Source organism: Sinocyclocheilus grahami, unplaced genomic scaffold, assembly GCF_001515645.1.
Source record: "Sinocyclocheilus grahami isolate Dianchi unplaced genomic scaffold, SAMN03320097.WGS_v1.1 scaffold137.1, whole genome shotgun sequence".
Taxonomy (NCBI): Eukaryota; Metazoa; Chordata; class Actinopteri; order Cypriniformes; family Cyprinidae; genus Sinocyclocheilus; species Sinocyclocheilus grahami.
This window is the reverse complement of record NW_015505316.1, coordinates 1342962-1367943: the sequence shown is the minus strand read 5'-3', so window position 1 is coordinate 1367943 and position 24982 is coordinate 1342962. Positions and strand designations below refer to the sequence as shown.

The window sequence follows — 24982 nt, the reverse complement described above, 5'->3', positions numbered from 1 at the left end:
TATATATATATATAATAAAATGTAAAAAAAAATATCAATATTGAAAACAACTGTGCTGCTTAATACTGATTTTTTTAAATGTAATTCATTGTTTTTTATTTTCAATAGCATAAACGACAGGTTTAGCATAACTGAATAATTTTCAGGATTCTTTGATAAACAGAAAGTTCAAAATAACATTCATTCATTTATCTGTTCTAAACTTAATGTCTTTACTGTCACTTTTGAGCAATGTAATGTAAGGTGTCCCTGTTGAAAAATCGCACGGCCCCCAAACCTTTGAATGGTATATAAAGTACTACGTTGTCTTCCCTAGAATTATGACATTATATTTAAAGACAAACGTTGTTGGATATTGAGCAATCCTTCAAAAATCGATTCAGCACCTGCATGTATTCCAGGGAACAAGGAAGGATTTGGTTTCTCATAGTTCTACTTTCTCCATTTTCTCCACTGAATTCTGGGTCAGCAAAAAAACAACATTACAGCACATTTAACATTCTCAACATCATCTTTATCAGTAATTTCTGTTGAACATGTTACAAAAAAAAATCACAAAGGCATTTTAGCAAAAAAACAAAACTCTTTCAACTGTTTGATGTGGCCCTTCAAAGCCTTGTTTATTCCTCCTCTTACACCCTGTTTATTTGTACTGTGAGAGCTCTGACACCCATGGTTCTCTCTTGCACACGTGGTCCATTGAAAACAGCCAGAGGTGTGAAGTTAGCACCTCTAACGCACCCAGCGAGTCTGAAAAAACATTGCAGAGGGACTTCCCAGACAGGGTCGTGCCGATAGCCTTGCTCAATGCACAGTGTGTGAGATTTTGTCTGAAGGATTCATGACTTTGATAGTACATTGCGAACTAAAGTCAGTCTTATCACGATGTTTGAGATAATTTTTCCAGTAAACTTATTTTAAAACATCTTTATTTCAAATAGCGGTCTACTTGTGTTTATGCAATAGATACTGTCATAGTATTAGGTGTGTAATACGCAGGTCAAAGTGTGGTCAAAATGAATATTAGGGATATGAATCATAAGTAAATGGTGACTGAGAATTACATATATTTCCTCCATTTGTTTGAAGATATAATCCACACACAGGCTAAGCATTTAACCCCATATAGGATCCAAACAGAAAAGGAAGCACTGATTGTTTTCAATAAGATCGGAAGAAAAGCTATTCACATAAAATGTTGTGGGCAGTCAGATACACTGTTGTGTTTGGCTTGGTTTTCCACATCCTTCCACATCCGTCTTTTCTCCTTTGTGACAACTTTCAAAAACACGGGCCTAATGTAAACCTTCTGTTTTTATGGATTATATAAATTCACAATAGTATGCTGTTGTTACTAGACAATGATTATTCTACATACAGAACATTAGTGTAAGCAAATCGTTAAGTTATATTATCATAATTATAGTGGTTCATCATAGTATACAACTACTATTGAACCTTATAATGCCATAAAAATAAGAAAACGTATATGTGTAGAAACTGATATTTGTGGTAACGTTAAAAATAATCGTCCATTAATTTAATGCGCCCTTGCCGAACATAAGTATTTATTTATTTTAAAAATTCCCCTGACAAATAATGTGCAAAAAAACCTCCAAATATAATTGAAATGAATAAATAAAATAATAATAATAAATACAAAATATATTTGTAAACGTGCTAATTAAATATTAAGCAATATAAAAGGTAATCATGTTCGTTAATGTTATTAATGAAAATTATTTTAGGTGTAAGATCTTAGAAATATAGGGGGTCTCTAAGTTGACAGAGTCAGAATGGAGGGATTTGTAAAGGTTGAAAATCCCGGATCCAACCCTTCCCTAACATCTGACCTGTATTCCAAAAAGCAACTGAAACGCAAAGGAGCAGACAGAAACTTATATGACTGGAAGTGAGATTTTCCCAGACTATGTCAGATGTTTCCCTGTGTTTTCTTACACTGTAATTTCCTTTAGGAGACTTCGAGCTTGATACAGAGTGAGCACCTCATGACTCATAGTGTAGATCTTCAGTGTCCAGACCGAGAACGGGGGAATGATACATCATCTCTGTTTTTCCATGACAGCTCTATGAAAGAGCTCTTTCAAGAATATATTTCTTTTATCACCCACTGCCTTCACCATATTTATTATTTAAAAAAAACAGAGGATCTTCGTGAGTTAATAAAACAGATGAATGATACTTCTTATGATTTGTTTTTTATGACTCCAAACTTCAGCTATTATTAGTCTGAACCACGGAACTTCTCAGTAAGCTATAAACAATGGCATAGTATCTGATAAGAGTATAAACATGCTGTAGCTGTTTAATATAGTGAATTGAGGAATGCTTGAGCTGGAATGTGTCAGTTTAGAGCCTCCGGTGTGGCCTCACTTACATTTCCTGGTTCAGCTGGTTTGAATCAGCAACCACCCACACTAGAACAATAACCTCTAAAATGTCATTTCTGAGGGTTTGTTTGAAAATATGCTGTGGGAATGAAACCATAAATGGCAAGAGCTGAAATGCATACATGGAGTTTACGTACACATACATTTACACGTCATTAGAAGAACCATTCAAAGAATGCATTCAAACACAGAATGCCTCATGCAACAGCTAATCATCATTAAGACACTTACAAAGAGGGAGGCTAGAACTTGTAATTCCATTTGTTATAATGTAATATTCTTGAGGCAATCTGCATGTCTGACAGCTGGAAGATATCAGGGATACAAACCCTCACCAGGATGGGATTATTCACTTGTGCTTCCTTGGTTGCATACAGGGAGTGTTGCACTTTTAATTTGATTAGATCATATCTCACACATTTGCAAAAACGCAGAGACCATACAGTCACGAGCGCCAAGTTCACAGCAAGTACAGACGAGTGTAATGTGATTACCTGCTTAGACATATAGATTCTAAAATCATCAAATTTTTGTAGATTTACTTTTGTATAGTTGATTTTGTAATGTTAGAACGTTTTTTATTTGTAATTATATTTTTGCCATGAATGTAGCTTTTGATGCTGATATAGCATTTAAAAAATATGAATGAATGAATGAAACAAGCCAGTAACCTCCATTATCAACAAAACTAAAAAAGTAAATAACAACAAAACAATACTTTGTTATAAAAAAGTTGTGAAAATGGATAATATATTTTACAAACACACACACATATACATATATACATTATAAATATATATATATATATTTCAGAAAAATATGTTATGCTTATATATTGAATATATATATTTATTTATAATATAAATTATATGAATATAAATATAGACATGTAAATATTTAAAATATATATACTGTATGTGTGTGTATTTATATATACATATTAAATATACACAGAACACTCATATATTCTGCAAACAAAAACTTTTAATCGTTTGACAGCACTATATTATATATATATATATATATATATATATATATACACTTAATACATACTTAAACATAATATAATAAAATAAAACCCAAATACTGCCAGTAATAGCAATACAATCATATTAATAATAAACAAACATTTTTATAAATTATATTGTTATTATTATTATTATTGTATTAAAATATTAAATATTAAAAATATTATTATTAACTAAATAAAATACTGCCAGGAATGGTAATAAAATCATAAACACACACACACACACACACACACACACACACACACACACACACACACACACACACACACACACACACACACACACACACAACAATATACAATAAAACACTCAAGAAAACTGATCATTCCATATTTCTGTCTAAACATCTTTAAAACAAGAATGAGAAGCAAAATTGTTTAAGATATTATAAGATGGCAGAGAAAATTTCTGTTACATTTCATTTTTTTCTTACCCAATTAGCATTTTTTAACCTCACAAATTTTTTACAATTATTATTATTTTCATTATTATGAAACAAAAATACTGCCAGGAAGAGTAAGAAAAAAAATCAGTAATAAACAAAAATAAAATGCAAGAAAATTGTGGACATTTAGTGATTTTTAAGTGTTCTAGAACTTTTTAATTACACAGATTTCCAGACATCTTAAATATATTAATTATTTTGGTGAATAATATAATCAGCCTGTAGTATTGAGAGCATGTCCATGTCCAGACATGTTTGCTGTGACCTCTTAAGTGACACCAGCAGGCTCCATTCAGACTTTAATACTCTTTCATCAGATTGTTCAAACATTCAAATCAGTGCCATTTGCCCACTATAAGGTGTGAAAAACTACACGCTCCCCTTTGTCATTTAGGCTTTATTTAGTGAAGGGATCTCAAGCAGAAGGTGTGAACTTCATTGCTCTGGTCCCCCGTCTTCGTCTCCCTCCTTCCCCCCTGCCCACACACACCTCACTTTATCTCCACCCACTGACACACTCCCTTTCTCATACACTCCCCTCTCGCCTGTCTGCTGCTTCAGTATCAGTCTCGTCTCTCCGGTGAACAGACACACTCACTCACTCACTCCAGGGAGGTTGGATTACAACAGTGATCACTAAACTATATTGATCTTGCAGGCAGATACACTAGCACTCTCTCATCGAGGAGATACACACACTGTCCCAGGATCAACATGGGGAGTAGTATGTCATGCGTCCCCCAACACAACTTCAGGTTCTCCAGCAAGAGCTTCATACGCAGGAACAGGTAAGAACCACGAAAAACTACCTTAAAACTATCAAGCTTTAAAAGTATGAAGACATGTCATGCAAACAAGAGGGATGTCATGAAATGTTTTGAGGTTTAACGTACGAGTTTGGATTGGATTGAAATGCCATAAGTTTGGAAAATAAATAATATTATAGCTCAAACATCAATATTTTTTGTCTTGTTTTACAGTAGAAATGTCTAATCGTCATTAAAACCAGATACATTTACTTGAGAAGCAAACTTGTGTACATTTAAAACAATTGTAGAAACTATTGTCTGATATATTTCACAAATACACACAACTGCACACAACGTATTTAATTAAACATGAAATTTTTATTTACAACAACAACAAAAACATTTTATTTTAAAGTGTATAAGATATTAATTTATAAGATTTGCTTTCAGAAAATATATTTTGAATTAATTTTATTTTCCTCACCCCATTAGCAATCTAAATATGAAAATATTTATTCTTGTTGTTATTATTATTTTATATTTAAATTTGACATATTTTTTATATTTAAAAGAAGGAAAATTTGCCAGTGGGCGAAAATAGCTTTTGCCATTTTGCTGCTTAAAAGATTTAGTAATATATGATGATGTTTTAATGGAAAACAAGACAAAAATACTCCTTGAAAAATGATATTTTGTTGCACATTGACATGATGAACACGGGTTAGTGATTTGAATTTAGCGGTGTAATGATGCTGTCTGTAAAGCTCATTAGCTCAGCGTCAGGATCTCACTTCACAGTTCACACTGACTGATACATTCATCTGCTGACAGAATTCACAAGTGTAATGAAGTTAGATCTATTTCTGTTTCCAGTGCAGCCTTCAGGGAAGGGTAGACTTCTCAGATTTCGTGGTTTTTTGAGAGAATTGGGTTTATCCTGCGCAGAAAGTAATACTATTGTGCTTGCACTGCTAGCGACAGCGATCCGTGTAATTTACTGCTGTCCAATTTGGACAACTCTTCTGACTACCTGTCAGTCAAATAGACAGTTGGCCTATTTTAAATCAGACTGTTTGTCTGTTGTGTCTGGTTTGCATGTGCTCTGAATGTAAGTTACTGGGTTCAGTTAGGGTTCAGAGTCCGAGACCATAAAAAAAGTCTTTGTATTTTTACTGCGAACATATCAGATCAGAGTTTAGAGTAGCGGGACCCAGGACCCCTATCAGATTTAAAATAAGTCCACTGAATGGTTGCATTTTTAATGAAAACAAAAGGTGATCTGCTGGAAATAGTTACGTAAATTTACAAAGTTGCCGCTGTCCAACTTTCATCACTTTTACGAGCATGTTCTGTGTAACAAACTGCCTACAACCTGCATTCTTCTCCTGGATGAATTCTCCGGATGCCAAACACGTTCATCCCTGAGCCCTAGTAAATCACCGATACTTCCCATTATTGTCTGCATGAATGAGCCCAGTGTTGTTATGCTAATTGCATTCAAAGCAGAGACAGATTGACAAAGAGAGAGAAGAAAAACATGGTTTTTCACTGAGGATGTCTCTCTTGCTGAGGATGATCTCCTCGTGACTTTGACTTCCTTAGCTTATCGTTGGGCAGGAAGGACTTCATTATATAGATCTGACGCTAATGATTATAAATGGGGGTCATGGTTAACAAAAGGCATTTCATGAGTGGGGCATCGTGGTTTGTAACACAAGCTTTATTGTTTTTTCTCTTTAAATGGTGCAGACAGAGATGTAAAACTGATATGTTGACTAGTGCAAGCTAAGGAAGAATGGACATGTGTAATGGTGATGTAATCTTTTGTGTGGGACACTGAGCACCAGAGTCTTCACAGACAGATTGACTCTGACTCAGCATGATTAACTGATCATCCTGAGTCAAGATAACCCCTGTGTGGGGTCGCATCCATTTTTTCTTATCCCACAACCCTACTTGACTAACAAGGATCTGTTTTGTGCACCGTTTTCTGAGCAGCAGCCGTTTGTTCCGGAAAAAGTACCCACAGGAGGGTCAGGAGAAGTCCAATAGCATCATCAACATTCTCTGCACCGTAACACCAAGAAAGGTGAGGGACCTTCCAGCTAATGATTTTCTAACCTTCTCAATAAATCATGAAAAGTTCTGTGAATGTTCAAAACATCAAATTTTTTGCATGTTGTGAGAAAATGTTTCCTTGGTTGTGCTAACACTTTGGAAATGTTAGCAGAATGTTACCAGATAATGTTCTAAGATTCTTTTCCTAAGATTTTTCTTAAATTACAAAAAGTTCTTAAATTTTCCAAAAGTTGCGAAGGTTCAAAACTTCAATTTCTTGTGTTTTAGAAAAAGTTTTTCTTTTGTTATACTAACATTTCGGAAAACATTAGCAGAATGTTACCAGAAAACAAGGCTATGTTCTAAGAACACTTTCCTAAAATGTAGCTTAATTTATGAAAATATTGCTTCCAAAAGTTAAGGTTCAAAACGTCAATTTTTTATGTTTTAAGAAAGTTTTCTTTTGTTATACTAACGTTGAACAAAATGTAAAAATGAAAAAATGTTATGTAAAAATGTTTGTAGAAAGTTACCAGAAAACAAGGCTATGTTCTAAGAACATTTTCCATTAAGTCTTTATTCAAAATTGGAAGCTTTGAATGTTCACAGAATATTTGAAAATAGTGTTGTCATAACTTACGACAACATTCTTAGAATGTAAACATATAAATAATATTTTGAAGCTAGCATTTTGTGAATGTTTTTTTAAGCTGTTAACTTAAAAACATTCTAAGAACATATTTTGCTTGTAACTTTGAGAAAACCGTTAACTGAAGTTCTGAAAACATTTTCTATTAGCTAGGCTTTCACATTTAAGAAGTACATCTTTGCATATCAGATGTTATTGAGAAAAGGAACTAACTTTTAACACTGCGTTGACATAGGAAATGTCACCGAAAGATCTCCAGGCGATTGAGAACATCAAATGGGACCCTCCGTTCCCCTATGACCCAGTTAGTGGATGGAAAAAGAGCAGCATCAACGTAAAGAACTACGGCAGAATGATCCACAGCTCCAAAGTCCGCTTCCGCTTCCTGCACTGCCAGGTAAGACACACCAACTCGCATCTAAAACACATATCCAATCAAACTCCAAAACAAACACGCAGTCATCAAGAATAATCATTCAATAAACCTTTCAAAACAGACTTTCAAATGATGATTAAGGTGGTCTAAGCAGCCGTGACAGTCACTTACTCACTCTCTATGAGGTAATGCATAACAGACAGGTGGAAGATACAAGATGTCACATGGTGGTTGTATGAAGCATAGTGGGAATGACGTACGTGCATTTGCTGATTAATTGATGGAACTCGGTTTGGGGAGTTTAGGCCGTGTGGGAACACGCAGGGATGTGAGGTGTTGTGAAATGGCTCAGAGTTGCTGAGATTACCCGGGGCAGAGCGCACTGATCAAACTGCTGATATATTACACATTTGCTCTGAAGCGTGGGAATATCTTTGGTTTGATAACATGTAGTCATACTGGGGGAAAAAAAGAGTGTGAAGGTGAGGGAAGAAAAATAACCCAACACAGGGTGAGGTCAAATGTGAACATACTATACAGCGGTGACATTACAGTTGAAAGGAAATGTTACCTAACAGTATTTGTGATAATGGGAGTGTGGTAAAGACCTAGATCAGATGAAAGGAAATGAGCTGTCTGTGATAACTCCACGTTAGCTGCTTTAAACTAGTCTTTAAAGCAAACAAACACTTCTCAGAAAGTATTCGTAATTCGTGACATCCCTCTTGTTTGCATGACATGTCTTCACACTTTTAAAGCTTGATAGTTTTCGAAAGTAATTGATTTACACAGGAGTATTTAACCATTCATTCCAGGGATTGTGAGCAAGATTGCTACATTTACCACACATTAATGCCCTGTCTATTTTTTTTTTTATTTTGTCTGGGTGAAATGTTGCATCTTGTTTGGAGTTTGCCTTCAACATGACCTTTGAAAATCTTGCTATTCAGTCTATGGGAGAGTGAAATCTTTTAATCCGCCTGTGTTGTTGAATTCAAACCTATAAAGCAGCATTACTCAAAATGATCCTCTGATTGTGTCGATGCTGAGCTGATGGAATGTGTCTGTTCTTTCAGGATGTGCATGACTGCTATCTGGACCTGTTCCAAACCCATCTTCATTTTGTCTCCAACAACACAACTGGACTCACATACCAGGTAAAAAGATGCACCTACTTGTACTCATTTTGTTACACACAATAAACAATGCATACCACAGGCCGAAATGTAAAGGAGCTCCATATATGTCCATGCTTGTGTCACTGCCTTAGGCACGAACTGTCGTTTGAGTCATGCAGTAACGGAGACGGATATTACAGATTTTCTATGCTTTATGATGATGTTAAATGTGTCACCTCTCCATGCCAAAAGTGCCACACTAAGTTGTATTCAATCATAAAATTTGTGACCTGTATTGATCAGGTTTTATTATGTCTGTATTCATTAACCTGAGTCACTGGGAGGCGCCGGTAATAAATGTTCATTATCATTGAAAGAGTATTGTGTCATACTGAATGTGTCAAAGTGACAGACATCTAAAGTGTCATAATTTTCATAACAATGTAACATTCTTTTTATTTTTATTTTAATAAAATTAAAATTAAAATTAAATCTTAAAACTTTCTAATCATTCCAAGTTTTAAATTAAAGTTATTCATATATAAAATGTTATTATATAATATAAAATGTAATTTTATTGTCAAATTATTTTTTTTACTGTTTTAAAAATTAAATAAATATATAAATTATTTTGAATCCCATATTTTCAATGTAGATCTTCTAATGGCTCTCTATATACATTTTTTTTTATTTAATTCACTATAAAGTCAGACTACTAAACTCCCTATGATTTATTTTTGTTGTACAGGGAACACTTCCTCTCAAAGAGCTCACAATTTGCAAGCTGCAGAACAGGAACAGCTTTGGTGATCCGCAGGAATTTGCATTCCAGATAAACGGTGAGTGTGCTTGATAATCCAGGGTTGAACAAACAGGAAAAGGTAGGCATGAAACAAAAAGATAAAGAGATGGGGAGATTTAGTTATCATACATATAATAATTGCCCAATACAAAGTTTTGTGTTTCTCTAATATTTTATTTCTTACATTTTGGAGGTCTTTTTTTAAAATTCCAAACCCTGTTATTCTCAGTTATATATTTAAGAGTGGAATTTGTGACTCTCAACTAACCAGAAAACAAAAGACGGGTGAGGCTTACATTGTAAAGCCACACTATGTAGGCCCAAAACCACTTCCCATGTTCAGACATTCCAGAGGTTCAAAAGCACTAACACAATGTAAACCCTCCTCCATTTGCCACTAGTCAGAAGAGAGATAAATTGTCCTCAAGACCCCCCTTGTTATACGACAGGTGCGCCTGAACTCGCTCAGCTGTGGAGCTACGAGGGCCCTTTCCCTCTTCACTTCTCCTTCACAGTTAAAGTACTCCACATTCCAGAGCACTGGACCTGAACACACAAGTTTGCTTATAAAATTTTTATGAGAATTTACCACATAAGAAAATATTGACTTTATTGCTTTGTCACGCTGAGCAATCAACAAAATGCTTCAAACTATGCTTAACGTTCTCGGAAGGAGTCAATGTGGCCATGATTGAATGAAAAAGAATGAAAGCTTAACCGTTATGTGATGTTAAGTCACATAAATCTTCTTATTTGCCACAAAATTATATCAGATAGGACTCACTACTGTATTTTAGATTGGAAAGATGATGTCTTAGATTAATGCTGGGAGTGAGATTTGGGAATCTATGAGGCACACAGCAGCATTTCCAGTTCTGACTAAATATGTATTCTGGGGGGGGGTGGGATTACCAAGTCTTGCACACGAACACATGCCTCTGCTAAGAACACATCACACCTAACTGGAAATGACTGTACAGGGCAGGTCAGAGTGGCTGATATCTACGCTGATAATGGCTGGAATGTGGGTCTGATAAAAGGGAGATTCCAGGTTTTATGCATACTTTCAAAATAGCTGTTTTCAAGAAGGGACAACTGGTTTCCTGCAAATGCATGGCATGTTGTAATGTTAAGAGCTCTTGAAACAGATTATTTGCTCTCAGGGTCAGAAGTGTCAACAGTGACATGAAACAGAGCAACAGTATCTAGACGAATGCATCTATACTTAAAAACAAGAGATTCACCAAAAGATTCAGCAACCTGTTGCAGGTTTCAAAGAGATCCAGATGGTCACTGGTCGTAGTCATCTGACCTAACCTCTGACCCCTTGTCTTTGACCTTTGTAGGGGTCAGCTTAAATCCTATCATCGTGTACTGCTCGACAGAAGAGGAGATGAACAACTGGTTTGGGCTTTTGAAAGAACAAATCGAGGCCAATGGTGGCAGTGCAATCGTACCAGAGACATACACAAGAATTAAGGTACTGGAAAATCTACCTTTAATCAGAATTACCTGTATTTGCTAGCTGCAAAATTGAAGTATAAGACAATGAACATGTAAAAAAAAAAAAAAAAAGAAGGTGTTAATTCAGGTCAGAGTGACTAATGTTGGTCATTGTCCTCTGGGATTTCATAAGGGAGTGGTTTCTTTTGTGGTCACCTTAGCTGGATTTGAAAAAGACATGTTTTCTTTCCTGTTCTGACACATCATGCTATTGCAGCAAGTGAGCTCACTGAGCCACATAATTGGCAGGGACTAGCAATCAAGAAGCAATGATTTCTTTGAAATCCCTAATGCTGATGACTTATCTTTCCCATATCATAAGACACGTCATGCCAGTTTTTACTTTTGAACATGGATTTAAACCCAATATTGCCTCCAAAGGTGCAGTGCTCAGAAGAGACCAAAGTGGAAAAGGAGGAGTTGAGGAATTCCATCAGTAAAGAGCCCATTTATGAGTGGGAGGGCTTGCAACGAGAGAGTCTAGGGCCCATCACTTACGCCACAAAAGTCAGGCTGCAACACATGCCTTGTCAGGTAAGAGCTCTCCAGGATGTTCTCATCATCTCGCCCTTTGTTTTGATTTGATTATCTATACAACCTGAAAAAAATGGAAACAAAAAATATATATTTGCATAAATATAATGGCATAAAACAATAGCATACATTACACAGCAAAAACGAAATTTCATTTATTACTCAAAATATAAGGAAATACAGTTACAGTGAAGTTCACTTGAACACTTGCGCATTGGCATTACACAACTGAGAATGACGTTCACTCTGAAAAGCCTTTGAATTAATTGTTTGGTCTTAGCATGAAGAGGGTCTAAATTCACTCCCATGCTTTCTCAAGAGGTGCAAAGCAAGCTCAGTTTACATTTAGGATCTGTTTTGGCATTGCCACTTTCACACTACCCTCATCAGTCAGAGTCTGCCTGGTTTCAGCAAGTCTCCTTGAACTGACAGCATACAAACACAAAGCACGCCAGTTCATACTATGGGGACTGTAGTGTAACCCAATATCCGGTGTACGTGTGGCCAAATATCTAAACCTTTCCCAGAGAGTGAGGGAGGGTGAGCAACTGATAGTCCTTCTTAAGTGTACTGTGAGAGCGGAGAGGATCTGCTTGTGAAAAAGGGTGTGTAAACCAGTTGCTTGCCTCACACACTTGACTTGACTCACCCAACAGCTGTCTTTGAACACACCCCGAGTTAAAACACACACTCGTGGTTGGTGCAAGACCTCTGGGAAATTTGTGCTTCACACACTGCTGTGCAAAGTGATGGTCAGCTTCTTAGATATTATTAGGCTAGACAAGTTAGGCGGAGGGTGAACCAACTCCAGGGTAAGGCTAAAAGCAGCCAAATGTATTAAACATCATAAACCCGTCTTTTTAGGCGAGAACCAGACATGGGTGTCATGTAGGCTAAAAAATGTTTAATGGGACTGAATTTGTATGTAACGTGATTACAATTGAATAAAAACGTTAGAAATTGATAATTATATAACGTTTCCTTTCCAAGGTTATTCAAACAGAGAATAGCCTACATTATATATAGAAAGTGACATTATCACTAACATTGATCTATCCTGAGTTTAAGCACTCTCAAAAAAACAACACTATCGTTATAATCACTGAAGCTGCACTTACTTACATTGTACGTACATCTGCACTTTGTTGTTTATGATGAGAGAATTCGCAAGAGTACGGAATTCAGTCAGCGATCGCGCGCGCTCTCAACAAAACTGGTCTGTTTCAACGATGACTCATCTGAACGCCTCTGATTGGCCATTGCATTACTAAGCTCAACAGAATTGTGTGTGATTGGTTCAAATGCGCAACACTGTACAAACGCCTAAAATGAAATACGGTGCAACATGAGCAGATCTTAATTTACTGCCGCAATCTAAGGCTAAGCCTTCCCCAGCCTACACACGCTCCACCTATGGTTCCGGTCCTCGGTTCCGGTCCTCCAATTCGCTCCAACAGCACTGTTTGTTTCACTCCGCTTGTCCGTATTTGGGCGTTCCAGACAAGCTGAGCGTGATTAGCGCTTTCGAAACAATTCTTCAAAGCCTTTGTGAATCTTTTGTTTCGAATCCGCCATTCGTTCCAAAATTTCAGCAAACAAGGCTAAATGAAGTCATACTGTTTCGGAACTGTTAAAATTATGATGGTTCAGCTAAAGGGCTCTTACTGGTAAACTACAGGGTCTATGATTGTAACTAATCTCTTGTTAGTTATATAATATTGGTTCAGTTTTACTGAATTTCCATAAACGTGCGTATGATTAAAAAAAGGAACAGTGATAGTTAATTGTTTTTAATTTGTCTAATTAGCCAAGCAACCAAGCCCTTTAATAAAAGAACACACATTGTTCAAACTCTTCATATTTAATGATATAATGATTTGTAGATTACATTTAATAAATTGCACTTTCATAAAAGCAGTTGTAATTGGTTTGTAAAAGGTTGAGCTCGTTGCATTTACACCGTTTTGACCAGCAGGTAACGCCAGCCTGCATTTTTTCAGCGCTTCAAATCAAAAGAATCATTTTGATTCCGATTTTCGAAGAGCTCATTTCTACCATCACTAGCCGTGAGTCAATGAATCATTCACTCAAACGATGTGTTCAAACATACTGATTCACTTAGGAATTAAGCAAGTTAATGAGTGAGTCATTTAATCGGTTTTTCGATTGATTTGTTCAAAAACTCTGAATCGTTTGGGGACACAACTTGCTTACAGGCCCACACCAGCTATGCTGCTTATTTGGAAATAGTTTGTTGGTGGACCAAAAATAGAAAAAATTAACTGCAATAAAGTGACTAAAACAAGTTACTCTATTATTAGCTTCTTGCCTATTTTACTGTAGTGTAAACCTATATAAGCAATAATGAATGTGATTCAATTCCTGTTTGGCTGCAGGAGCAGTATGACCGTCTGCTGGTGTTGTATCCCAACTATCTCATAATTCTGTCAGAAGAGAGTGATGGCCTCTTTTACAAGGTATCTCAAAATAACTTCATTTGCACAACAGTTAAGTTTATTGTATGGAGTAATCCAGTGACGCAAATAATCTTGAATGCATTTGCAATTGCAGGGCAAACTTCCTCTCAACATGATCACAGTTACAACTCCCTGCCAGGACATCATGCCCAACACATTTATGATTGAGGGTGAGTTAACAAGTCAAACTTCAGTTGCCAGATGTTATAGTTCTTGGCAAAGATCTGATATGTGCCATAAAGATTGAGTGTAAACTCTGACTGGCTTCCTATCACGCTGTGCCCTGTTTCTGCACAGATGCATATGCGACTCTTAACTCTTGTGGGTTTTGTCTTTAGGGAAGTTGATAAACCCCATCATCGTGTCCTGTCTGGACAAGAGCTCTGTGTTGTGTGTGTTGGTACAGTTCATTTCCAGCAGGCCTAACTCTTCAGACACACAGTACTCAGCTCACTTGGGCAGCAGGAGCAGCAGCTTCTCCTCTCGTGTCCGACCGGCCCCTGACCACCGTCCTGTTTCACTCCACTACTCCTCCCCTCCACAGACGTCCTATCTCGCTTCAGAGGGGCCCATGTCACCGGTTTACAACACACCGTACAGTTCGGTGCACTGCAATGGCCCCGTTCAACGCATCGAGAAGGCCCCGCTAGTCAAGGTAGCAGAGCATGACTATAATCTGATGCCCTACTTAGAACAGTTTTTTCACTTTGAAGACAGGTGAAATTTGCATTATTTGCATCAGTTTAGAATTTTGGCTTTTGGGGGAAATTGAATGCATAAAAACAAGTATAACTTATATGTGTGTTGGTACAGTTCATTTCCAGCAGGCCTAACTCTTCAGACACACAGTACTCAGCTCACTTGGGCAGCAGGAGCAGCAGCTTCTCCTCTCGTGTCCGACCGGCCCCTGACCACCGTCCTGTTTCACTCCACTACTCCTCCCCTCCACAGACGTCCTATCTCGCTTCAGAGGGGTCTTTTACAAAGTGTACTAGAACAGGCTCTCATATAAGGTTGTTCGAAAAACACATTCTTTTGAATAGCAGTGAATAGCAGTGAATGGGAGAGTACCACAAATATATTTTTTGCATTCCCATTTGCTCAAATAGCAAAAGAAAACTCCACGATAGTGTTTTCACTCCTTCCGGCTCTGCACTCCTCCTCTTGGGCGGAAAATCAGACACGGCCAGGCCTTGGAGCCCGAGCTGGTCAGCAGTCAGTGGTCTGAAGAGCTACGTGCCCAGGCCGTTTCCAAACTGAAGTTACTGCCCACCCCAAACCGACAGCCAGAACACAAACTCCTCTCTCAGGTAATGGGATGGTAGTAGATTTCAAGACTTTTATTCTTTTAAATTAGGCTTTTTGCTTCATTATGATATCAGGATAGTTGTATCAACCAGACATTTTTGACTTTATCCCCCCCCCCAAAATATCAAAATTAATTTTTGTTAAAGGGGTATTATGGTCTTTTACAAAGTGTACTAGAACAGGCTCTCATATAAGGTTGTTCGAAAACCCCATTCTTTTGAATAGCAGTGAATAGCCGTGAATGGGTCAGAAGAGAGAACGAAGTCAAATTTACCAGCCCTCCCATAGAGCTGCATTAGAAACACCCTCGCATTCGCGTTAACTGTTTTTTTGTCATTTGATGCAAAGGTGATATAATACAAACAATAGTGTTATAAATGTAGATACATTTAAAAAAAAAATACAGATATGAAAAACTTTTGAGGATTTACGATGCTGATGACCATTAAACGCGTCATCACAGTCTTGTGAAAAGGGTCCATTGTAACCACTCTAGTGTGTCTCCGACATAGTGATAACACTCGTTGCCTTCTCTAGTGCAGCTCAACCAGGTCTCGTCCCATTCGTCGATATTTGTGATATCACAAATCCCGGAAAATATGCGTTGTAGTCCAAACGAGTCGTTCGTTGTAGTTTTTGAAAAGTGATTTCTGTTAAATAAAATATCTCCTTATGAAGTGGACTTTGAGCCTTGTAACTTTGCAGATCTTTTTTATGCTCAAACAGCAACATTACAGACTAACTAAAGTTGAAAAAGTGAAAAAGCATAATAGGACCCCTTTATGTCATTGTACATTTGAATTGTATTTTTCAATGTACACTACTGTTCAAAAGTTTGTGGTTGGTAAGATTTCTTAATGTTTTTGCTTATGCCCACCAAGGCTGCATTTATTTTAAAAAGAGTAAAATTGTGAAAAACTATTTAAAATAACTGTTTTCTATTTTAATATATTTCAAATAGCAATTTATTCCTGTGATGCAAAGCTGAATTTTCAGCAGCATTACTCCAGTCTTCAGTCAGAGTCACATGATTCTTCAGAAATCATTCTAATATGCTGATTTAGTTCTCAAGAAACATTTCTTATTATTAACAATATTGAAAACCATTGTGCTGCTTTAATATTTTTGTGGAAATCATGATATACTGTATTTAATTTCTATTAAGATGAATAGAAAATTCAAAAGAAGAGAATTGATTGAAAATTGATTTTTTTTGTAACATTATAAATGTATTTACTGTCTCTTTTGATCAATTTAATTTCCCCCTATGCTGAATTAAAAAATTGTACTGTCCTCGAACTTTTGAAAGGTACAAAATGTATATTGTAATGAATTAATAGGACAAAAAAAAAATGAAGAAAGACAGAAATATTGCTCTACATGAATGTAGCTTCAAAAAAGTATGTGAAAATGATCTCCTGTTCTCCTGTCTTTTACAGAGAGGTTTCTCAGGTCACACTGTCATGGAGGCGCAGCAGATATCGTACAATTACTCGCCAGGTGAGAATTTTTGACATGCTAAAGTTAGGAGGCAGTTACAGCACCACAATGGCACGATGTTATGCACGTTTCACGGATGTAGATAGAGAAATAGATACGCAAGATATACACAGCGAGTTGCACGACAGTTTTGTGGACACAGGTTTTGTTTAGCGTGTGAAATGTTAACCTAGATCATCAGTATGTTTTATAGACTGGTTCAACTGATTGAAAAAAAAAATGTTTATATGAATAGCTTAATTGTCATGTATACACACTCACTTGTCAGGTTTAAACACAACACCAGAAGGAGGAAATAATCCATGGTGACACGTGCATAGAGCAGACTCTCACGGCACAGCTAATAGGATGGTTTTAGAATGACCTTCTCCAACACACACACACACACACACACACACACACGCGCGCAGGGTTTGATGGGATGTGGTTGCCCAGGCAGGACATGACAGTGGAAACAAGAGTGCAGATGAAGGGGCATGTGTGTGTATGTTTGTGTGTGTAAGACGGCTCAGGCCCAGGGTATTTTAAATGACAGCACTGCAGGTGGCACATGAAGGAAAGACCAGCGAATGGACAGAATTACCGAGGGTGATTTAAAGCTCACAAGTGGGAGATTCTGCAAGACATTTAGATCCCTTCTGTGGAAAAGAACACAACAAACGATATGTTAGATCTTAAATTAGGCCATGAAGTATGTAGATGGCTCAGTTTACTAACTTCTTAAACTTGGCATGTGGATTTTGATTTAAATAATACATTTTTACATACTAAATCCCAGGTTCGGAAGTTCATTCCATAAGAGTAGGGTACCTTTCAATCCTTGAAAACAGGGAATTTTACAGCTGTGATTTCCAGGCATGATTAATCATGGAAAAAATCATGGATTTAAACTAAATATTTGAAGTATTTGAAGACATTAATCATTGTCTTTTGCTTCTCACAGATGACTGTTACCTTCGGCCAGTGGATCCAGATGACCAGGAAATGGACTATGATAACATATGGGAGTTTGACCCGGATAATGGGATGATTCAGCCCCTGCCTGGACCTTTACCACACCGGACACCGGTTTACTTTGGAGCTCAAGGCCTGGGCACTATGACAACACAGCAGAGATGGTCATAAAAGAGAACAATGGGCTTATGCTCGTTCGGACTTGCATACATAGCAGACTAATCAAAGCCACACATGCACACTGGGCATATTTTCACGAGGGCCGGCATGCCCGAGTATCTGGATATTCACAGCTTATTTATTCAGTGGCTCTATTACATATTTTGCACATGTAATACCCTTTAATTTTGTGGTGATGTTTTCAGACAGCTGTATGTATTCGGTACGAACAAGTGTATTACAATTATTGATGCATTTATGTATATATGAATATAAGAAAAGTAGCATTTGGGAGTTTTTGCATTTAGTTTAGTTTGTGAGTCCAACAAACTATTGGAAATTGTTGATTATATGCATATTTTTTTAATACATACCAAATGTAAATATGTTATTTTTTCTATTTAAGTTTTAAATGTAAGTTTTTATTAATGTTGATTATTATTATTTGTATTTTATTTATACTTATTTCATTATGGCCTTCTACTTTTTGTTCAAAAAAATCTATTAGTTCTGTGGAGGTCAAAGTTATTCATTAGAAAAGACGTAAAAAAAACATTTCTGTTTTCGCATATTTTTGTGACAAATAAACAGTGATAAAACAGTTTTATCTTTAAATATGAGTGTGTTGGTATTTTTACATTTTTGAGTGATTTAAAAAAAAAAAAACCCATTCTTGGAACACCTTTACTATCTACTCTGAAGAATATGGATATACTTTTAAATTGTAACATATTTAGATGTAAGGTTAGCATGCGCAGGATGAGTTATTATAGAAAATAAATACAGGCATTTACTATTTAGTTATAGCAAAATTATTAAAAGAGGGGTAAAATGGCACCTATTGCAGTAAGAAGCCTCCTGGATAAACATTTACAGAATGTACAAATTACTTTTGATATAATTCTTATTCTAATATCTAAATATATTTTAAAAATGCCATTAATATAAAATACCAAATATACTATTCTATTTAAAATTAGATTTTGACAATTTCGTTTTTGAAAGATAAAATTATTCTAAGACTTATATACAGGTGGATGAAAATTTGCATATTTAATTGCCAATATTTTATTTAAAGATATGTTAATTGCAACACTATGAATGCAAATTTAATGATTTCACTGTTTTGACCTATATGTTTTAAAGAAAGGGAAGATGTCTGAAATGATTCATGAAAATATTACATAACCCCATAAATTACAATAAGAAAAAAAAAAACTCTATTAATAACATGCCATTTGAGCCTTCTGTACCAATTATAGGGGGCCCATCTTACCCAAAAACTTTTTACTTCAAAATAATAAATATATTATACAGTCTTCTGTTGCCATCTGCTGGTAACAATGAGAAGTATACGTTAAATGTCTCAATGGGGTAATAAGCTAATATTTTGCATAAAAACTGTAATATTAGTTCCCCTCAATTATAACAAATGTTTAATTTTACAATTTGTAAAAAAAAGACTGGCTCATAGTACGATTGGCTGCATAGTCCCCTCTAGTGGCCAAAATAAGCATTACTATTAACATACAGGTGTACTGATAAATAAAACTCATTTTAATGCTTTCAAATACACATAAGATTTATTTATCCTACAAAACTGGGAGCACCATATGCTTGAAATTTGAACGAATCAAATTGTGTTTTCCAAAATAATTTGGCACAGCAAAAATTCCATTATCCCAATAGTATCACAATAAACGGTCTATTTGTACATAGACATCAGCTCTTCCATTAAAATCTCTCCACAGGTACACTTATTTAGACACACATGTCCATCTTCCATCATAACACCTTCATAAGCATCTCATTATCAAATATTAATCAACATACTGCTGCTTTCCTCACAACACACAACAGCATTCACTGCAAACAGAGAATCCACAATATCTCAGAATCAGAAAAAGAGCTTTGGTCATTTCATAAACAAACTACATTGTTGTTTTTTTTAATCTGGATGCGCAGATTATTGAAATGCCACTGGCCTGAAGTCACATTTGTTTTCTCATATTTTGCTACATCTATTGTATATCAACTGAGTTAATCAGCAATAAACACACATCAGAGTGTTAATCATAATAATATGTACTGAGAATGATGGAAAAAGTCATGCATGCACATGTCTGACATTCAAAATCACACTTTTGGATTACATGGAAAAAAGGGAGATGTGGCTGAAATCAGATCTGAGGGCTGTGCTGTGCCACGGAATTATGCTGGCTCTATCTGACGCAAATGAGTTTTTCCAGAGACCTCCTCCCTCTTGTGTCTGCGCAGATATCGAATGGCAGAGAGTGCACTGACGTTTGCGAGAAGAGCTGATTAAAAAAAACAAAGATATACATCATTAAGGATTACTATCAATTTAATTCCTAAATCAAACTTTCTTTTAAATCAAAATTTTGCTAAATTTCATGTGGCGGAGAGATTTTTACCAGGGAAAAGGCATACCTATTTCTTCTTTGAAAAGTATAAAATTGGAAATAAATACTGTCAAAACGTAACCAAATGACTAAATGAATGACTAACCAGGAAAATAAAAATACATACCAGCTTTCCAGGTGTCTGCTCCTGAACCAGTTGATTTTAGCACCCACGAGGCAAAAGCAATACAAACCAAGCACATGTCTGCCTGTTTAAGAGGCAAGAATGGAGCATCCAACCCTAGAAAAGAAGCACCAAAATCAGAACAACAGTACAGTATTATTTAATTGACGAAACAACAACAACAACAAAAAAAACAACTAACTAACTGTATACAATAACATATTCAAAACCTAACTGGGTTCCTGAAATCAATATAAATCAAACCAGCTCACTCTGAGATATACACTATTATTTCAACATTTCAAAAATAGAGCAAAACATTAATATTCTGAAATATTATTTACATTTTAAACAGCTGTTTTGTATTTGAATATATTTTGAAATGTAATTTATTCATGTGATGACAAAGCTGAATTTTCAGCAGCCATTATTCCAGTCTACAGTGTCGCATGATCCTTCAGAAATCATTCTAATGTGCTGATTTGATGCTCAAGAAACATTTCTAATTATTATCAGTGCTGAAAACAGCTGTGCTGCTTAATGTTTTTGTGGAAACAGTGATATATTTTTTCTTTGATGAATAGAAAGTTCAAAAGAACAGCATTTATTTGAAGCATTTGTAAGAGTCTTTAGTGACACTTTTGATCAATTTAATTGCTGAGTATTAATTCTTATATATCAATAAAACCATTTTTTAAATTCTAACATAATTTAATAAAATAATATATCAGTAGGCAGGTAGTGATTTGACATTGAATGATAATCTATGGCTGAATCCCAAATGATAATAAGTGTCCTAATGTTCCTGGAGTTTTCTCTATTTTTACATGTACTTTAAAGTGAAACATCCTTCAGAAATCATTCTAATGTGCTGATTTGATGCTCAAGAAACATTTCTAATTATTATCAGTGCTGAAAACAGCTGTGCTGCTTAATGTTTTTGTGGAAACAGTGATATATTTTTTCTTTGATGAATAGAAAGTTCAAAAGAACAGCATTTATTTGAAGCATTTGTAAGAGTCTTTAGTGACACTTTTGATCAATTTAATTGCTGAGTATTAATTCTTATATATCAATAAAACCATTTTTTAAATTCTAATATAATTTAATAAAATAATATATCAGTAGGCAGGTAGTGATTTGACATTGAATGATAATCTATGGCTGAATCCCAAATGATAATAAGTGTCCTAATGTTCCTGGAGTTTTCTCTATTTTTACATGTACTTTAAAGTGAAACGTTCTTAAATTCTGGCACATGGCCGGTTTGAGAAGCTGCCCAGCAGGAGTGAAGACTAATTTGCACGTCTACCATTCCATCAGCCCCGGGCATGGCTCTACATGTGACTAGATACTCTTAGTCAACAGCTATTGACTGATAGAAAAGAGGTGAGAGTTGATTAACATCAAAATAATTCCCAGAAAATTTAGAGAAACCAATGTATTTTCTTATTTTAGGCTTAAGTTTAAAGGGAACAAAAAAAAACCTTCAAGAAAGTGTTAGTGTGCAATTTTCAGTTTCAGTGTGTATGTGCAAAATACTGCATGGTAGACGTTCTTACTTGGATCAGCAACAACTGTCTGCATCTCCATACACTTCTCCTGTTGTTCAGCCAGCTGCTGGAAGATACGGTTCTCCAGCTTGAGGAGCAAGGAATCTGGAAAGGGGCTCCCATCAGGGCTCATAGCATTAATAGGTTGAATGATTCCTTTGGGAAATGTCTTCACAGGCAGAAGTTCCCCAGAACATGTGTTCCCTTTGGGGACAGTATAACCTGTGCGTCGAACTTTTCGAAGTGAAAGAGGGTTCGTCCAGAGGAAGTCGCTCTCATCTTCAGACAAGAAGTGCTCGTACATGTCAACAGGATCATGGTTGGGAGACTTATAGTCATACCGTGTCACTACCTTGATTGCTGCATTGTCATTCTCATCATCTTCATCTGAATTCCCAGGGGAATCAGGGAAGAAATAGTCGTATGCCTCTGGGAACTGAAGGTTTCTGTTAGCTGAGCGGGAGCAGGAAAATATGGGAACCATTTTATCACCACCTGACTCTTCCACAATTGGACAAACAAAACTTCCAGAATCAAACTCGGAGAAAAAATAATCATAGGTCTCAGGCAATGAGGTGCCGGTACCATCAAGGTACGAGGCAGCTATGTTGTCTGCACGAGACACACAACGTTCAGGTTCATCCTCACCAAAGAAATACTGGATTATTTCAGAAAATGCTATACCACTGCTTTCTATTTCTTCTTCATCATCAGAAAAGATATTTGAGCCTGAAGTGTTCACATGGTAAAAAGGATCCATACAATCATCTTCTACCTCTGAATGGATTGAATGCATCGAGGCATTTCTCAGGATTTGTCCGATTGGTTGAGTATCCAGAGCTTGCAGATTCTGCACAGACATGTTCTTACACATTCTTCTGAAGCACTGCTGAGCATTTGCTGTGTAGAGATGTTCAGGAAGAGCGGTTTCAGAACTTATGTGCACCATTTCATCACCCACAATCACTGGATCTGGATCGTTCTCCCACATCACACCACAAGAGCTAGGAAACTCACTCGACTCGTCTTCTTGCTTAGAAGGAAATGGGTTTTGAAGCTGTGCAAGGTCTTCATCCAGATCAGATATGTAAGACATGTCTCCACTTAAGCGGTCCGGCTTAGAGTCGTCAGGTTGTGTAAAGTAGCCCGAGTCTGCAGCATCTGCAGTGTCTGCTATGCTACCATCCTCGGGCTGGGTCAAAATGCTGGGGTGCTGGGCATTACTGATCAACCGCAGACGGAGTATGTCATTGATGGTTAGCTTCTCCATTTCATTCCAAAAGGAGGAGATAGCAAACACAGGACATGGCAGTTGATTTGAAGCATCAAGAGAAACACTCTCTAGATCTTTGGTTCCACTTTTCAACTCACCGGAGGAAGTGTCCTTAATTTCAGCAACCATATTTTGAGGCAACCACATTTTTCTTTACTTCATCACTGGTAAAACTGCATGGGGAACCAAGTATGCAGAATCCACTGCTTTTGTTCACATTTATTTTTGTTTGGTGTGAACAATAATATAAATCTAATATTAAACTCACAGCAGAAATCTGTACAGTACCTGTTCAATGGTGTGAAAGTGCAAAAGTCCCAGAGCAGTTAGCCTGCCACACCACTTCAGTAGCCTGAGGCATAGTAAATGCCCTTTGAAGTGTGTCCTTCCGAGTAAGAGCGGTACACCACAGGCCCTATGATTTGTTATAAATAGAACGGTGTTACACATCACGTAATACACGCAGCACTTTCTCTCTCACTCTCTGACACCTTCCACCAGCCCCCCAAACATATGTGTACAAAGTGAACACTATAGCCTCTTAGTTGGCAAGGCTGTTACAAAATCTACTAGAGTATTTATTATTATGGTTTGCAGCACTGCAGAAGTCACAGCACAGTCTTCCAGAAGAATGACTGGCCATGAAAAACCATGCTTCAGTTGCATATAAATTCCATATTAGTGACAAAAAGTTAACGAGAGATGTGGCAGCTTAAGAATGAATGTCTTAGAGTGTTTACATTGTAAAAAATGATATGATTCTTAAAAAAACAAATATTTTTACAACAAAAAATGTTCACATATTTTATGTTATTACTTTTATTCAGCAACATCGCACCCAGGGTGAAAGATCATGTGGCACCGAAGACTGGATTAATGGTTACTAAAAATGTGCTTTGTCATTACTGAAAAAAATTACATTTTAAAATATACTACAATAGAAAACAATTATTTTAAATTGTGATATTTTTTCTCAAAATATTACCATTTTTACTGCATTATTTTTTTTTTTCATTTTATAGAACATCACCCTTCTCAGCTTTGAACCCCTTACAGCAAAAAAGAAAATAAATGAAAAGAGAAGAAAAACACATTGTAATCACAGTCATCACATGAAGGACATTTGCAACCAAATACCATGAGTACTGTAGGTGGTACATTGACAAACAGCATTTTACTGTATTTTTTATAAATGAAAAGAGAAGAAAAACACATTGTAATCACAGTCATCACAAGAAGGACATTTGCAACCAAATACCATGAGTACTGTAGGTGGTACATTGACAAACAGCATTTTACTGTATTTTTTTAAATAAAATAAATGCATGTATACAAATACACATATAGTTGTAATAGTTGTGTAAGTCCTTGAAAGCCTTTATTTTCATTTTCCAATTACATCGAAAGTTCAAACAAAACATTAAATTGTACAATACCAAAAAAAAAACCCCATCAGACATACAAAACACATACATTATATAGACTGTACAAAACTTTTACAGTATATACTGTAGGTATATTGTAGCCTTTCATTT

At 36.1% G+C, this 24982-nt stretch overlaps 2 protein-coding genes across 2 annotated transcripts; one reads left to right on the top strand and one right to left on the bottom strand.

Moving 5' to 3' along the window:
• The first annotated feature begins 4431 nt into the window (after nucleotides 1-4431).
• On the top strand, nucleotides 4432-18483 carry LOC107591125 (pleckstrin homology domain-containing family N member 1-like). The gene is made up of 13 exons (XM_016280166.1): nucleotides 4432-4675; nucleotides 6635-6725; nucleotides 7579-7740; nucleotides 8796-8876; nucleotides 9586-9676; nucleotides 10986-11119; nucleotides 11524-11676; nucleotides 14073-14153; nucleotides 14248-14323; nucleotides 14492-14808; nucleotides 15284-15463; nucleotides 16901-16961; nucleotides 17905-18483. The coding sequence occupies exons 1-13, from the start codon at nucleotides 4602-4604 to the stop codon at nucleotides 18084-18086; spliced, it is 1683 nt and encodes a 560-aa protein (XP_016135652.1). The 5' UTR covers nucleotides 4432-4601; the 3' UTR covers nucleotides 18087-18483.
• Nucleotides 18484-19680: 1197 nt separating this feature from the next.
• Nucleotides 19681-23594, bottom strand: LOC107591147 (uncharacterized). The gene is made up of 3 exons (XM_016280189.1): nucleotides 22184-23594; nucleotides 20625-20738; nucleotides 19681-20392 (listed from the first exon to the last, which is right to left on the bottom strand). Exons 1-3 carry the CDS (start codon nucleotides 23592-23594, stop codon nucleotides 20286-20288), a joined length of 1632 nt encoding a protein of 543 aa, XP_016135675.1. The 3' UTR covers nucleotides 19681-20285.
• Between the last annotated feature and the right edge of the window lie 1388 nt (nucleotides 23595-24982).

Bases quoted from the DNA above. Each gene is read 5' to 3' on its own strand.
- LOC107591125 (XM_016280166.1), top strand. From the start codon at position 4,602: ATGGGGAGTAGTATGTCATGCGTCCCCCAACACAACTTCAGGTTCTCC. The intron at 7,741-8,795 runs GTAAGACACACC...CTGTTCTTTCAG, and splicing joins TCCGCTTCCTGCACTGCCAG to GATGTGCATGACTGCTATCT. The intron at 15,464-16,900 runs GTAATGGGATGG...TGTCTTTTACAG, and splicing joins AACACAAACTCCTCTCTCAG to AGAGGTTTCTCAGGTCACAC.
- LOC107591147 (XM_016280189.1), bottom strand. From the start codon at position 23,594: ATGTGGTTGCCTCAAAATATGGTTGCTGAAATTAAGGACACTTCCTCC. The intron at 20,739-22,183 runs GTAAGAACGTCT...CTTCTTTTCTAG, and splicing joins GACAGTTGTTGCTGATCCAA to GGTTGGATGCTCCATTCTTG. The intron at 20,393-20,624 runs GTATGTATTTTT...TTTTTTAATCAG, and splicing joins AGCAGACACCTGGAAAGCTG to CTCTTCTCGCAAACGTCAGT.